Source organism: Pseudorca crassidens, chromosome 21 (assembly GCF_039906515.1).
Source record: "Pseudorca crassidens isolate mPseCra1 chromosome 21, mPseCra1.hap1, whole genome shotgun sequence".
Classification (NCBI taxonomy): domain Eukaryota; kingdom Metazoa; phylum Chordata; class Mammalia; order Artiodactyla; family Delphinidae; genus Pseudorca; species Pseudorca crassidens.
Window position 1 is genome coordinate 31357586 of NC_090316.1, and position 17352 is coordinate 31374937.

A 17352-nucleotide genomic window follows, 5' to 3' on the forward strand; every position below is an offset into this window, starting at 1 on the left:
TCTCCATCATCACCCCGAAACCGCTCTCTAAGACAGGGGACATCGTGTCACGTCGCAGATCAGGAAACGGGAGCCTCACGCAGGTTCAGTGACTTGCTGAGAGGCACACGTTGGCAGAGTCAGAATTTACACCCAGATGTATCGGCCTTCCTCAGATTGAATTATGGAGTCTGAAGTCTGGAAGGGAATCCAGAGGTGACTCATCTGGACCATATATGTTAGAGATGAAAACATCGAGGCTTCAAAGATTGTTGTTCCCGGCTGTGTCAGTGAGTTGTTTTCACTGCATACGTGTAAAAGGCATATATAAATCCTAATGTTTCCAGCCGTGGCCTGAGACCACATCACCCCAGAGCTGTATATCTTCTTCTCCCGGCAGTGAGGTCTTTGGGGTTGGTACGGCGAGCTGGGGCAGGGACAGGCGCTGAGGCAGGAAACATTACACAGTCCCTCTGGGTCTGCATCAGGGAGCAGCCCACTCTACTCTCCATTCTCCTGCTCAGGTCACTTCTGTCCCCTTACCTCCAGACCCAGAACAGACCGACATCTGGTGACAGACAACAGCGTCCAAAGAGCTGGCATGGGAACCAGATAGCACAGGGGACTGAAGGGCTTCGTATAGAGTCTGCTCATTACTTTTTCATCTGCAACAGAATATGTGGGTTTTTTCTCCCCTTAATACACTGCTTTTAGGGTGCTAGGGACATTAACTGATTTTCAAGGTTGATTTAAAGCAGCACGAATGAATTCGAAAGATTTCTTTGGGAAGTCTTACCGTGCATAATAGCACAAGAATATTGTGCTATTATTCAAGATACATCGAATATTTATCTTTTAAATTCAAAATCAAGTGTATGTTACTGTTTGAAATTCCACATCTTTAAGCCCTTGTTTGTATTTTTAAAGTGTTTTCCTTTATGACCATGTTACATACTGAGGATAACCCTGAGTTCAAAGAGATGATACTTCCAGGAGCCTTTAAAGTCTCCATTTTGATGCAGCGTCAAGTGCCTTTTCTGTAAGTGTTTCTGTTCATTCAGTGTGTAGCTGCCTTTACAGTTGGACGTAAACATACTTACAGGCATTTAGCGTATCATCCCAGGGTTCTGTAACACTTCACACTGATTCTCATGTAATGTTGTTTTACCTTATCAAAGCCACATTGAAATACTCCCCGGGGAAGTGACTTTTTTTTTTTCTCATCTAAAGCTTAACATCTCCCAAAGCAAGTTTTCCAGAATACCCAAGGAAAACCGAGTTAAGCTGTACACTGGCTTCTCCTGACGGTAAATTCTGATTCTTGGTTCACTTACGAGCTTCCACCTTGAAGTAAACTCCAGGTACTTGGGAAGAAAATGACCTGCTCTCGTTGATGGTGTGAGTTAAGTCTTCCAGCCCATCAGATGGGGGTATGAATGGCCCACCCAGGGAAGCCTTGAGCCCCCTGCAGCAAGTCCAAAGGGTCAGAACTGTCTCCATAACCATGTCCTTGGCATTTGGGGCTGTGACAGCATTTGCACTGATGGTACAAAAGCACTAGTGGGTGAAACTGCCAGTGCCCTGGAATGAACTAACTGGTGCAGAGCACGCCGGAGTCACTGTGTTCCTCGGTCACACACTCGCTGTTTGGGGGGAAAAAGCCAAGTTCACTTCAGGATGTCTCTGACAAAGCAGTAAAAAAAGTATTAATCTTATTAAACCTCTCCTGCTGCGGGCACGTCTTTTTATCTTCTGTTTGATGCAATGGAAGTGAGTATAAATCACATCTGCACATCAAGCTGCCATGGCTGTCTCAAAGAGAAATTTTGTGTGACTGTTTCAGTTGCAAGTTGAACAAGCCTTTTGTTTTTTGGATGGAATACGATTGCTGCTTGAAGTAACGATTGAAACATAAACTATGGGTATTCGAACTCTGGTATTTTGGAAGACATTTTCTTTGAAGTTAATGATGCGAGTCTGACACTTCAAGGCAGACAGCTGACACTCTGCATGACTAAGCCAAATGCAAGGAGACGATGAGTAGATTATCTTATATATTAGGTAGACACATATAATAAGATGGATATTTCTACATCGTTCATGTGCATCGTCAGTGTTCTGTGCCCAGTGGCTGGGCTCGGAGCCCTTGGTGAGACCTTTCCGTGTGTCAGTGTTTCTTGCTTTGCTCTGAGTGGAGCTGGGACGGATCCGGGGTGTGTGAACTATGTCTGCAGTTGCTCCACTTCTAAAACGACTTGCTTCAAGCCAGGGAGGTGAAAATGGGAGACAATGCCTTACCTTGATCTCCTCCGTGGCGTTAGGGAACGTCAGTGTGTAGATGCCACTGGTGGTCAGTCCTGACTTGAATGCTTCCGCGCAATCTCTGAAGATGATTTGTTCTTCCTTAGCAGTGAGGGAGTGCTTAGCTGCTTTTTAAAAATAGGAAAGCTTTTAAAAGGAGTTCTTGAAAAGATAGAAGTATGTTATGTCAAGATGCACTCATTTGCTAAGTTTTATTACATTTGAATTCTTACAATAAGTAAAAGGGAGATGCTAGTATTTTAGCCTTTCAAAAGTTACTCCTTCAGCCTGTTCCGTGTTAACTCTCAAAGATTGTTACCAATAATCCATACTTCCTTTTTCTTCTCATCAACTATATGTAATGCAAGTACTTCACACTCAGCCTAAAGAAACTATTACTTTTAAAAAAATCTTCCATCTTGAGTAGAATCAGATAAAGTTATTACAGAAGAATAAAAAAGAATGTACCTGAAAATAAAGTTGGCTCCACAGTGGCTGCATCCACAGCCCACTGGCCACGTCCTACCTAGGCAGTGCTGTGGATTGCTGTCCTTTCTTTCTGTGTATCTGAGGCCAAGTCTTTATACGTTTCTTTAGACCACTGGGTGAAGACATTTAGCATTCTTCGGATTTTTAGCAACCGTCTCATGATAGCTGGCGTTAAAGAGGAACCTAACATTTATTTATCTGCGTCTTTGAAATTCTTCCTTTTAAGTCTAAAAAGTCTAGGACTATGAAATTCTTTCAAAATTTTATTCTGCTCTCAACGTTTAGACTTTCCAGTCCCTTTTTTGCCACATTGAAAAAGTGTTTGTGTGTATGTATTCTTGCAGGTGTGTATTTGTACGTCATTCTAGAGATGGACGAAAGCCTAGGTGTCTGGACCGGGTGGCGAGGGCAGGCATCACAGGTGGAGGCTCCCGTCTGCACACCAGCTGGAAGCACACGGCACAGACGAAGCCTGTCCTGCTGCTCTTTCACCTGTGCTCGTTTGTTCTACCAGGATCTGAGCTACGTGACTTTCTCTACTTTGGCTCATCCCAGCTAATACCTCACACTGTCTTGGTCCCACCAGACATCAGATAGTTGTCTTTTCCTTTTTTCTGAATGTGAGAAAAATATATGATTTTTTTTAAATTATAAGAGAGTGAAAGTCTAGTTGGAAGGCACATGCTGCAGGCTGGCCACCTGGTGTGAAACCTGCCCCTTAGCACAAAGTTGTGCTACTGTTTTTGTTTGTTTGCGTCCTTGTTTAAGTAGAGACTTTGCGTAAATGTTTCTGTAATTAAAGTGGGGATAGCTGTATGAGTCAAGGAAAATGTGAGAACATAATTTCTTATGGAGGTGAAGAGGGTCTCTACATGAATCATATGTAAAGTGCATCTGTGTCAAAAGAATACAGTTGAAAGGACACTGAAACAGACCGTAGCAAGAACTAGACCCAATGTTTAAGGAAAAAAAAAAACTTAAAAATACCACACAGGTTGTGTATCATGTCTCTAATTAACAACTGAAGATGCATCCCTTCTTCCCTCTAATATCGAAGAGAAGTTGAAAGGTCAAAAAGGAATAAGGAAGGCAAGATGTAGTTAAGGATGTGGTGAGAGAAGGAAACTGGCATTTCTTGGGTACCAATCTTATGCCAGTTACTGCAAATACCGATATTATCTCATTTAATCTTCACAACAACCCTACGGGCCTAGGATTGTTTCTCCCTCTTAAAAAATAAAAAAATGTCCACTATGGTTTAGTAACTTACCCAGCCCCAAACATCTAGGTAGCAATGGAACTAACTAAGAGTAGACTCTGAGCCCATGAACAAAAAAGTATGTTTGGGTTGGTTTGCCTCATAATAATTAGTATAAATATATATTCCCCTTCCCCTCTTCCTCCTTTGTAATCGATTCCATACTGAGACCCTATAAAGCATTCATATGAAATATTAAGAGAAGTGTGCTTTTTCTGAAAGGTGAGAGTCTTTTTTAGAATTTTGAAAGGTTCGTCGACTACTGGCAGATAAAACTGAAGAAAAACTAGCATGTAAACTTTACTTACAGTTTGATGTCGATATCATAGTCAGTAAATTATGAACCGTCTCCATCAGGTCGTGTTGCTGCTTTTGGAGAACTGAGTTGTTCACCGTGGCCGTCACCAGTTGTTTTTCTAGCTCTTCAATGATGGAATTTTGCTTGGATACCAACACCTGGAGCTGATCTTTCTCTTCTTTGATTGACCGAAGTTGAACTATGTGCTTGTCTTCCATGTCTAGAACTTTCTTTTCCAGGAAACTTGTAAAGGGAAATAATTGTTAGTTAGTGAAGGGTTTTCTGATCGCCATCAAAGCCAAGTGCTTTGTAAACAGCTAATCAGTTTCATAATCCTTATACAATCGTTCATATTTATTGAATTTCTGCTTCTCCAGGGCACTCTGTTAAGGTGTTAAAGGAGTTATAAAGTAACAAGATGTTGCCACGGCCCTGAAGAAGCTCTCAAACTTGCTGAGATCAGATAGAGGACATAGATATGACATGAGGAGAAAGTACCCCAGTGAAAATGTAAGGTTCATAACTAGAAGTTACCACATGCAGTGCACTTGAAGACCGTGGTTCCGCTGAAGAGGAATGACAGTGGACAAAGGACAATGACAAGGTGCCCTTGGTTTGGGAACACCTGTGCGTCAGTGGGGAGAGCCCCGGGCTGAGAACCTTGCCTCTGCCCGTGACCCCCTGGGTTACCTGGGGCAGACCATCCCCTCCTTGGATCTCAGGTGTATATCTATCTAAGGGAAAGTCCACCTACAGAAGTAAATCGCTATCCATAGTGAAGGCGTTAGATTAGATGATGCTCTCTGAGACCCCTTCTAGTTCAGATAATCCATGGGTCTATTGTTCCTTTTGGGGGCAGTAACATTTTCTGAACCTTTAACCCTGGAAACAACATTGCTCAGCCAAGGGACAGACTACCCGTTACAGGTCTTACCTATGAGTATTAACAGTCAGTATGAATCAGTATTATTATCAGAAATACAGTTGCAGCTCTTAAATTGATCCCAGTCCAATAGTCATTGTAAACCAGCGTGTGACAATAAGTATACTGTCAAAGTACCAAGTCAAGAAATAATCCGTTACCGTGATGCAGACATTTGCTTTCGACTTTCATCAGTTGCACCATATCCATTTTTTCAACTATTATTTCTTAATATTTTTACTGATATCAGCTAACTTATTTTTTTTAACTTGTGTAGCACTTTCATTGATCTAAAAACCAAGATGACTTACTGTAAGCAGAAGGTAACCTAAAAATAAATGCATAATTTTTTTCTTTTCTACCTAAAATCATTTCTAGGACCATCAGCGTACAGGCAATAGGAAGTACTCCTACAGTGCTTCACCTAGACCATTAACATAAAATGTACAGACATTTTAAAATCACTCATCTATACTGCCTTCAAAGTGATCTTGCTGAAATTTGTTATCCAGCCAATCTTTTGTTGTCTTTAATATTCTATGAAGAGGCATAAAAGAAAGATGTGATGATCACACGGTCCAGAGTGTGAATGAGAGTGTGAATACTGTGAGATGGATATGAAAAAAAAAAAATTTGTTTCTTTCTCCCAAACCTCTACCAGTAGAATCCAGAGGTCAGTCACATCCTGATCGAAAAGATTTAATCTTAAGGTTAAATACGAGCAGGTACTGAAGAGGTGAGCCCAGCATCGGGTCATCCCAGACCAGGCTGGTCATAAGCAGCACCGTGTATCGTTGCGTTTAAGGCTGTAAAGAGTCTCAGAGATCGGATTTCAGAGCAGCGTTTTGCAAAATGCTCATCTGGACCTGTTACTGGCTTGTGCGATCAATTTAGTGGGTTGCAATAAGCTTTTCTTTTTTTTTAATAAAAGGAAATTAAATAAACGGGATAAAACAGATGAGAATAGAGCATAAACTCATAGCAAGAACTTTGTGCAGCGCAGCAAATGCCACCGTCCGTGTTGACGGGTGATGGGAGGAGGGTGGGGCAGGGTGGAGAATGCCTGCATTGCCTGACACTTTGCTTTTTAGCATCTTATTTGAATTTCTGATACAGGATGATCAATTTGATCATCACCATAACAGCTGGACTTTGGTACAGCTTAACTTTATATTAACATAATTCATGGTCTGTTGAGAAATGTGGGGAAATATCCTTGTTGGTGGAAACATCAAGGCTGAATCATGTTTCTCTTATGAGTTTTTATTGCCTCTCTTCAGAAGGGGACAGTATCAATGACAGCATTTTTCAATAACAGTAATCATATAACAATATGACAATTTAACTGAACTGGTACAAGTAACCCCTAAATCAATCACTTATTTTAGAAGGAAAAAAAAAAGGATGATAAGATGAAAAGGGCATAGTAATTTTCAACTTCAGCTGCTGAATCAAAAAGTGTTATAGTGGGGCTTCCCTGGTGGCGCAGTGGTTGGGAGTCCGCCTGCCGATGCAGGGGACACGGGTTCGTGCCCCGGTCCGGGAGGATCCCACATGCTGCGGAGTGGCTGGGCCCGTGAGCCATGGCCGCTGAGCCTGCGCGTCCGGAGCCTGTGCTCCGCAGCGGGAGAGGCCACAGCAGTGAGAGGCCCACGTACCGCAAAAAAAACCAAAAAAACAAAAAAAAAAGTGTTATAGTGGCAATTTTCAGAAAAATGTTGACTCTAATAAGTACTTTGACTTCATTGGAAAACTGTTCCATGAAGAAGACAATTGTACATTGGGGGAATTATTGAAGATAATTTAAAATGTGGTTTGTCAAACGTGCAGCACATTCACTTTTTTTTTTTTGCGCTACGCGGGCCTCTCACCGCAGTGGCCTCTCCCGTTGCAGAGCACAGGCTCCGGACGCGCAGGCTCAGCGGCCATGGCTCACGGGCCCAGCCGCTCCGCGGCATGTGGGATCTTCCCGGACCGGGGCACGAACCTGTGTCCCCTGCATCGGCAGGCGGACTCTCAACCACTGCGCCACCAGGGAAGCCCACATTCACATATTTTTGTAATGTTGTTCCTGCAGATGAAATCTTAGGCTAGTCAAAATTTAAGGCACCTGAAAACAGCATGCCAAACTCACTGATAGATGTAGAATCATCAACACAATTTTCTTATTTGTATTTACTAACAGTTGTTGATGAAAAAACCATTATCATTGCCATTTCATTTCATATTTGTGACAAAAGAGAGCGTGATTTCTGCAGCTGCTAAAATGATTATTCTTCCTGCAGGTATAGATTTAGATTTGTTACATATGGTTTTTATAAGTCAGCTGATAAAAGCCACGCCTTTCAGTGTCCGCACTATGGCAGGTTATTCAGAAACAGTTCTTATGCAACTCCAGTCTGAGTTTGATGTCTGCTGTCCAAGTTGTGGTGCTCTGGTGCTGCAAGTCATGTAGGATTTTCGTTTGTTAGAGATGTTTATTCGACAAGGTAGTTTTACGGAGAAAATGTTGGGATGTTCAAATATAATTTCATATAAAAATGGAGTGAAATTATTGGAAAAGCACATTACTGGTCAAATGTCAATTAACCTGGGAAAAATTGTGAAGGATTAAGGAGGAAAAAATGTGAAGGATCATTTAAGCAAGAATTATCAGAAAACAGCAGATTTCTGTGTGGTTGCAATCACTATTTTGTACCTTGTAAAGCTTTAACATACAAAGGAATTTCATCAAATCGTGGATGATCAAAAAACGTAGTGTAAGTTGTCAGTTGTTTTTCACAGCAATTCAAGTTGACTTCGTATAGGAAAGTTTGCACCTTGTGGTAAATGAAAATATTAAGCAGTGTGTCTTGATTTGGGAATAAGATGCACACTTTTATAGGCAAAGGGCAATACAATTTGACAAAAATTTACAAAGATGGTGCCTGGGTAATGTAACTGACGTGCGTAAGTGATCATTTTAGCATCCTTGCGTACTAAATTACAAAACTAAGGTGGGGACCGTGTCCAGTACCAGGGCATCCAGCATTACTACAGCCCACTCAAAAGAACATTAAATAAGGCCATTTTAACAACATGAAACTAGAGAGACTGTTTTGTCTCAATTATTGGTCTCAGATTTTATTTATTATTTTGCAGAAGAGAAAAATTTGAAACATTAAAATATTTGGAATAAAAATCTACTTGCTTTTCAAAACCCTAAATCAATAATGAGTCCAACTTGTTCCTCAAAGAACAGAAGAATTGTTTCAGCTTAGTTCTTGATTAACAGGAAAGAATGATTATAAGACAATAAGCTTACAGTCATTTTTGGTTAAGAATAAAGAATTATTTAATTGTGAATTAGAGTGTGTTGTTGTCTGACCATCCTCCATGTCATGTGTACATATCCCGATTAGAAACAAGGAGGTAAGCACACCTGGAACGTGAATAGAATTATCCTCATATGTCCCCTCCTGGAATAAACCTATGAAAACCATCCCCACTGGTCATCCATAATCTTAGTTTTTGTATTGGTTTTCTTGGGATTTTTAAAATATTTATTTAGATATTAATATAACCATATTTAGTATTAACTTTTGTTTTTACTTTATCATATGCTTTAAGAGTAAATACTGCATCATGAAATGTGCATTGGTTTACAATAAAGTGTAGTTTTCCTGCTGTAGACCGTTTTGCATTGGGATAAACTAAGTCCTCAGAGGCAGAGAACTTGGCAAAGTTAATATCAAAATGCCCCAGCCAGTGTGACTTTTACTGCACAACCCTGGCAGTAGTTTTCCATAGATTCATGCATAATATGGAGGTAGAATTCGGAGGATTAGTGTAAGAGAATCTTTAAGGGGCCAGAGGATTAAAAAACAAAGTTGAAGTCTGTTTTAGAAGGTGATGCCCTTGCAGTATTTTTCTCCAAACCCTCTCCCTACCTTCCCCTCACAAGGTTTCTGATCCTCCTACTATACATTAAGAAATTCAGCATTTTGGAAGCCACGCTTATAATTAATAGTCATATGAAATAGGCTTTCATATCTAGAAAGTGTACAGTTCTGGATTATACATTTCTTTGTATTTTTATTACCTGTTCTTATCTTGCAGTTTGTTTATTTCACTGGTCTGATCCAAAATCTGTTTTTCCAATTTGTTTGTAGATAGGGAATGTTCCAGAAGCTGAAGTTCAAGTCTTGTTGTCTGATTTAATACCTAAATGTAACAAAATAAAATTCCTATTTATTATTTTTAATTAGACATAAAGTTACCTAAATTATAGGAAAACAGAACTAAAATGTTACTTACTTACCCAAGCATCTTAATTTGGCATAATTTTCATTTTCAGAAAAGGCTTGTTGTGCTGGATTGCATCAGAGTGTGTTAAACATTTTTTTCATCGTGTATTTTGGAAAGGGTTTAATAGTTCTGAACGATGGTGTTTGTGTCAAATAATGTTCATTTTCTTGTTCTGCCATGTTTTACCATTTCACACAGTGAGATAATTGAGAGTATAAAATGGTCATATTTAATATATCGGAAGTTGTTGATAAATGAAGAGAGGCTTTTCCTCTGCTCGAGACAAAATGCTGTTCTCACATCTGCCAGTAGACAAAGTGTTCAGAAGTCACATACTTCCATTCTATAAGAACGTAGCTCATTTTTAGCCCAGCATTTCCTTGTTTGTATTCACTTGTTTAGTCTTTCTTTCTTCTTCCGCCCCCCCCTTTTCCACTGCTCTTTTTCCTATTTTAAAAATCATGTAAACCCATCAGGAAACAAGAACATCAATATGAAGTAGGAGCTCAGTTTTGCTTTGTGGGCCTTTCTGACATAGACCACGTGCGGTATCTCTGTTCCCATTGTGTTCAAACAACTTAAAGAATGAATTCTTTCGCGTTTGGCTGCGTTCTAGCAGGAAGAGTCCATGACTCACATCCTCTGTGTCATGGTTACTCAGGATGTGACATCATGTGTAAGTGTCAGGCAGAATTGTTGCCCAGAATGAGGGTCCTTGAAAGAAGCATTGTTTGCTCGGGGTCTGTGTCATTCGTGGAAGCGGCAGCCCAGCCCCACCGTGCAGGTTTAGGGACGGTCTGGTCCTTAGTCAAAGCTGGATGCCTTCATACCATGAACACTTCTGCGCATGAAAGAAGGCATTGGCCAACCTCAGGGTGTGATTTAATGTTAACACCCGGAATATAGATTTGCCCTACATTTTCTTTGGGCCCAGACAGTCTGTGTTGGTTATTGATAGAAGGACCTGGAAACTCGGTCTTTTATTTAGCTCCTAAGAGCTCTAAATGAATTCAGTGGGGGAGGGGTGGGAGGATGGCGTGTGGGTCCTGACCCACCCAGGACCAGTTGCGATGTTTTCCATCACTTTTCCGAAGGCCTCCAGCTGCAGGTGACTCTAAGTTACCTAGTTCACATGGTTGTCTGTTCTCTCTGAGTTCTCAGGCCTCCAACCACCCCTCACAGTCTGTTTTAATAGTCTGACACCCTGACAAGCTGGAAGAATCTTCATATCAGAAATTTTCATGTTTGGATTTAACCCATTTCACATAGTAACTACGCAGCAGATGCCTTAAGTAAGTTGGTACATAATTCGGTCCCTTGATGTCCTTGCTTGGGCTCCGCCGTCTTAATGTGTTCAGTTGGACATTATAGGCTGTTTTCTTTCCAGCCATCTTCCTATTTTCCTGTAATCCTGGATCAGGTGATATCTAGTTTCACAATAGATTTTTTATATCATGTGACCCAACAAAACCTCATTAAATGCTAGTAAGCCTAACAACACAGGATGGCAAAGATTTACATCATTGCTCTGTATCTTATACTTTTTTATTTCTCTTATCTGAACCATAGGCAATGTTATACTTCCAGGACAACTTTTTGAAGGGCTTAATTGCTCATCAGTTTTACTACCCAAAGGTGGGATGTGACCTAAGCATTACTAATTTATTCTAACAATTGACAATGGATATATTGATACATTTACTTTTAGATTTTTGTGTCTTCTCCTTTTTGGATTTTATGACCTCTGGGGATTACAATTTTCAGTACCTTGTGACCTGTTGTGTAAGATATTTATATTTGTCCTAAACTGCTCTGATGTTATGGAAAGATGTGGTAAGCAAATAACTTCTTATTCTATATTCAGATAAAAATCTGTTATTCTCCTACCACCCGCCTGCTGTTCTCTCTACCTTATCCAGTAGTTCTCAGAGAGACAATGAAAGAATCCTGGTGCCCTTCTCAACGTGGGCTTATTACAGTTGGAAGGCTTATCGTTTCCCTTATTTCTTATCCCCTCCTGACTGATGTTTGGCATTTCTTGGTCTTTTAGCTTAAGTAGACATAAGAATAATATGTCATGGAGATCGTTTACAATTAAATCTACGTTGGTTTTTTTTGAGAATTATTTATAACTCAGGGTAGGAAGATACTAACTTCACAAGACTATAAAGAAGCTAGGGTTAGGACCCAGAAGGCCATTTCACCGATGACAAAGCTTGAACTTGAAGCATCTCCGTAAATCCCCCCAGCAGCACTTTTTCCCCACCCGGACTCTTCTTATTGGGTCACATATTGTTTGTCATTCAGCATGGCTCCAGGTGAATTTTGTTTTAATGTTTTGCTGTTATTCTTCTAATATTTTCATATTTCATATTCTTCTTTCCTACTACTATTAATTGATAGCTCGTGGAATCTTAAAGCTAAAAGGGAACTTGGCAGTCAGTCACCTGGCCAGTCCCCCCATTTCACAGTCACAACCTCGGAGGCCGGGGAAGGCTAGTGCCTTGTGGAGATTCGTGCATCCAGTTAATCATGGAACTCAAGGCTCTGGGCTGATGGCTAAACACTCTCTGTGCCTCAACCACTTCTTCTTACTCTTCTCTTTGCTTCTCTCTCTATAAATTCACACCACAAATTGTACAAACACACACCACAGATTGTTTTGGCAGTTCTGTGAGTCTTAGCTTTCACCTTAACTCAAGAGTTAGGGTTAAGCACAAAGCTTCTAGCACTCTGCCTCAGTGCTTTTCGTGTCTCAGATGCACAAAAAAGCGAAGGGCTCAGAAATGGAAAGTTTACCTCAAGTCCAGAAAATACCAGTGAGGCAGAGGAACATCTCTCTTGTAGTCACGTATGAATAACATGAAAATGGTTTGTACGTCCTCAGTAGAATAAAGGTAATGTAACTTCAGCAGTAAAAATGAAAATATATTTCCTGATTTTAAATTTCTGTCTAGACACAAATTCTTAATTTCTCATCAATTCATCCTTTTTTCTGCTCTCCTCGCGCTTCCTCTGCTTTTCCCTTGTTTCATTAGGTAACGATTTTGTGCTAGTATTTGTCTGGCTGGGCCATTCTCTGTTTCCTATTTCACTACTTACTTGGGCTTCGACATCAGTTAACTTCCGGGTCTGCTCTGCGGTTTGATTTAGCAGGTTGGTTCCTATTTCTATCATCACAGCGGTCTGGTTCTGCACTGCGTTCTGTTGTATCTCCACCATTTCTTTCTTCATGTTGTCCTGGATGTAATTCTCAAGCTAGAAAAGAACAAGTGTCAGGGAGGCGGTCATGAGTCGAATGATCAGAAACCTTATTCCTAATTAGTTTCCCTTGTCTTTTAAAGCACCTCTTGGAAGGCTTGTGCCTTGCTCTGACTTTGCCATCTTGCTGGGTTTTTCTTATCACTAGCAGTAAAAGACAGTGTGATTTTATGTTGATTCAAAATCTGGCAGCCCAGTAACAGCATGTGTGGGAGACAGACGGTTTAGACAGCCCTAGAAGTGCACACAGGCAAGGGAGGTGGTCAAACCACAGCTCAGAGGTGGGCGGATGGCCATGCCGTGCAGCAGGAAGGGCCACCAGGATTTCGCTGTGTTGCATCCACGTTACGCAGGAAATGAAAATCTGGTACAAAGAAGCATCACTATTTCTACCACTTTCTAGACTTGCGGTTTCTCAAAATATGGGCTTCAGAAGACTCTCTAAGATAGAGTATGAGGAGGGATGCACCTTTGGATTTTCCCTGTAACTCAGGGCCACATTCTGCAGCGACCACCCCCCTACCTTCCCTCTTACTGAGATCATCACACATTAGACCTGTTAAGTTCTCCTAACGTGTGCATTTTTCACGGTTTCGTCATTTTCTCTATCAGGCAGACTTAATCCTAGTTTAGTCTATTCATTATCTCACGTGACCATCAGGATTGGTTCTTCTCCCATGGACCGAGGGCATGCCTGTTCATTTTAACACTCGCTTACGTGTAAGAGCGTCAACAAGCTAATTCATTGCCATGGGTATAGGTGCCTATGTCTTTGGCAGTAAAAATATACAGTTAAGTACAAATGCAGGGACTTCCCTGGTGGCGCAGTGGTTAAGAAGCCACCTGCCAATGCAGGGGACACGGGTTCGATCCCTGGTCCGGGAAGATCCCACATGCCGCGGAGCAGCTAAGCCCGTGTGCCACAACTACTGAGCCCGCAAGCCACAACTACTGAAGCCCGCACGCCTAGAGCCCGTGCTCCGCAACAAGAGAAGCCACCGTAATGAGAAGCCCGCGCACCACAACGAAGAGTAGCCCCCGCTCCCCGCAACTAGAGAAAGCCCACGCGCTGCGATGAAGACCCAATGCAGCCAAAAATAAATTAATTAATTAAAAAAAGAATACAAATGCAGGCCAGCCAGGTGTGTGGGAAGGAACATGTGGGCTTCAGGCTGTGCACACCTGCTCCCCTATTTTCCTTGGACTCTAGGTAAGTTGTTCAACTTTGGGGAGGGCCACAGTGTCCTCGTATATATAATAGGGTTTCGGTTTGGTCAGAGGAGTGTTTTAAGGATTAATTAAGCTCTGCTTTTAGAGGCATTGTGCATGTATAACTCTAGGTACTTAAAATTTCATTTCCTTTCTTTGTTTTTCTTAATGATCCAATCATGGGAGCCACAGTTCCAGTCATTGGTCTAAACTATAAGGTCATGAGGACAGAAACCTTATTTTTATTTTCATTTCTTTTTCATATAGTTATAACTCAAAAAAATTTTTTTATTAAATTGGATAATTGAAAGTTGATCATCAAACCGCTTATTTAAAAACAAAATCTGCTTATAGTGCCTTTCTTTACAACTCATCATTCTCTGCAGAGAAACCATTCATAGAGCTAGTCATCAAACCTTATTTCTCCTGAAGTGTTAACCCCTGAGTAATTCTATGCTTCTGCCTATAAGAGTGAGAAAATGGAACGGCCAGGGTCGAGTTTCCCCCGACCGTCAAGGGCTTCTTTGTTGGTCCAGCTTACACACTGTGTCTGGAGTGGTGGTGCAGGGTCGGGGTTAGTGTGAGAGCTGTAGGGTTACTGTTTCCATGCTGGTTTGCATCGCCTCCATCCCACGCACTGCCCATCTCCCTCCGCTCTGGTTATCTTGATGGTTCAGTCACCCCCTGGTTCTCCCTTGGTTTGAGCAGATCAAATATAGCAAGAAACCTGACAATTACTAGAATCCTGATAATTTGTAAAATCTTGTAGTTGAAGCCTTTACTTCTCAATATGAGAAGTGGTCAAAATAGAAAAGACCACCGTAGGAAAACAAATCAGGTACTACTCCTTGGCAGTCCAACAAACATGTGTAATATAGACTTCGTATAATCTGAAGTGTGATAATCCTTGTTACCCTTTTATTAACTAGCTAGTACTAACTAGCTCAGGCCTTTTGGCAGTTGTGGTCTTTCTTTCTTAATTCATTCTTTCCTTTTTCCTTTCCCCCGCCTTTTAAAAATTGTAACTTTTTACAATTTAAATACATGATATAAAACAGCTCATGGATAGAAGTTTGTAATTTCTCCTTCCCTCCCTCCCTCCCTGTCTGCTCCCTCTTTCCCTCTCTCTTTCTCTCTCTCACTACCATGGGAATAATGGAATTTTTGAGGTTAAAGTTAAAGCTATGTAAGTCATCCAGAAGAGTTGTCTTAGTTACTCTTAACACCCAGCAAAGATAATATTTAGAAAGACTTATTCTGGGAAGTTTCGAACGATTAAAGATATACTTAAGCTGGGGTTTGGTTTAAGTACATACTCTGAAGTAGTAAGTTACAAACTAGTAGTCTTAATCTTCTCGTTGATTTGAGTACTTAAGGGCTAAATAAAAACGGTTCTATCTTGTTTCGCTCTAAATCGCATAACTAGAAGGGGAAAATGAATCCTTCATCATCCTCAACCCCGACTGTAGAACTAATGAGTCAAATGTGGTTACAATCAATAAGACACATGAGAGGATTGTTTATAATTTGACATTTTAAAGTCAAGTTCCAATTTAAAATTAGACTCAAGAACTTTAAGACATAAAAGACCTAATTTTTTAAAATAAAATTTCTAAACTTTATGGCCATATCTTTCTCTAAGCTTGAAAACAGTAGAATATAAATGCTTTTTAAGTCACTATTTTTTCAGCTTTTTAGGATGACAAAGTCTGTGTACGAGTTATGTGTGTGTGAAAGTATATGTGTATGGTATGTTGCAGAGAGGAGGTTAATCTTACACTGAAGCAAGTTACAGATCTGTGTATACACATGATGTGTGTATATAGATATTATATATAGTACATACATATATAGTTTCTTTATATCATATATACAACTAAAAAAAGTAAAATCCTATATGATACTGACCCAATTGCTAACTAACTGAAGTCTTTGAGAGAAAAGTAAAACACAAACAGGAATATCAAGTATTAGATACTTTGCGTTGATTCTCAACAAGATCTGTGCTTTCACACAAGGGTAACCCTTGTTACCCTTTTATTAACTAGCTACGCAGCGAAATTAAATTAAGGTTTTTGTTGTTGTTGTTGCTGCGGTACGCGGCCCTCTCACCGCAGTGGCCTCTCCCGTTGCGGAGCACAGGCTCCGGACGCGCAGGCTCAGCGGCCATGGCTCACGGGCCCAGCCGCTCCGCGGCATGTGGGATCTTCCCGGACCGGGGCACGAACCTGCGTCCCCTGCATCGGCAGGCAGACCCTCAACCACTGCGCCACCAGGGAAGCCCTAAATTAAGGTTTTAAGAGAGATGGGTGATATGACAGTTGAGTACTCTAAGAATTAAGAACGTACTTAATCCCAGAAATGGTAGCAGCAGTAACAACCACAATAACTCTAGTTGATGTTTGTTGGTTGCTTCCATGTCTCAGTTACTGTGTTCATGTCTTTCCATGGACCACAGGTGCCCAGTCTCACATGGGCACTTCTGGGCTGGGGTGCCTGGAGCAGACTGGTAGTTCAACCCAGAGAGCACACCGCACTTCCTGCCTTTTAACAGCCCAAAGTGGTACATCCCAAAATTGATGTGAGCGTGCCTTCCAATGTCCAAGCTTCTCAGTGCCTTAAAGAAAAAGATAGCCCACCTACCACACAGTTAAGGAATGCGGGGGGGGGGGCATTTTTACTAATAGAAAAGCCTAGATTTGAAGACTACCAGTGACGATTTTTATCTCCTGGGACATGACAAATGGGTAGTTTTCACCCCAAAGACCAGTAGTAATTTTTAGAGAGAAAGACTCTGAACATTCATTACGTAGTGTGAAAATTTCCCATTTAATGCAGGCTTTCCCTAAATCACGGCATGTGCCTGAGCATAAGACCAAATATAGAAATGAAGCCAGTTTGGCTGATACACACGGATGCATGTGCTTTGAAATTCCCCCAACTCTTGAAGTTGACAAATTAGTTCTTTTCTAGTTTGTTGCCTAAAAACGTCTTTCTGTTTAGTATCTCCTGTATTTAATTGTCTGCAACTGAAACCCAGCAATATAGAAATCGACCCAATGAAAGTTCACTCTAGTATAAGGAGGTCTTAGCACAAGAAAGAATACGAAGCAAATGAGGCCTTTCCTCTCGCTGGCAGCGCCCTGCTCCCACTCTCCTCCTGCAAACGTTTCCCGTCCTTGCTGTTTGCGCTTAGCCACTCTTATCAAAACAGTTCCAAGACACTTGAGCCTCCCCAGGGAGGGATATGGTTCTGTCTCGTTTCACATGGGTGGCTTCGCATACTCATATTTTGAAGGAATGTTTGACATTGCCCTCATGTCTGAAGATGATTAGGCAGCGATTCTC

The 17352-nt window shown here is 41.1% G+C and overlaps 2 protein-coding genes across 7 annotated transcripts in view; one reads left to right on the forward strand and one right to left on the reverse strand.

Annotated features, from left to right (window-relative positions):
* Positions 1 to 17352, forward strand: part of MCPH1 (microcephalin 1) — a 236894-nt gene that overhangs the window by 112948 nt on the left and 106594 nt on the right. The window lies entirely within an intron of this gene.
* The window catches only part of ANGPT2 (angiopoietin 2), a 57035-nt gene that overhangs the window by 14741 nt on the left and 24942 nt on the right, over positions 1 to 17352 (reverse strand). For 2 of the 3 annotated variants that reach the window (XM_067721974.1, XM_067721976.1), the window contains exons 2-5: positions 12637 to 12792; positions 9329 to 9450; positions 4336 to 4568; positions 2278 to 2408 (exon numbers count right to left, since the gene is read on the reverse strand). In XM_067721974.1, the coding sequence (XP_067578075.1) occupies positions 2278 to 2408; positions 4336 to 4568; positions 9329 to 9450; positions 12637 to 12792 (642 nt within the window). The remainder of the gene's footprint in view (positions 1 to 2277; positions 2409 to 4335; positions 4569 to 9328; positions 9451 to 12636; positions 12793 to 17352) is intronic. The other variant, XM_067721975.1, reaches the window with a different exon arrangement.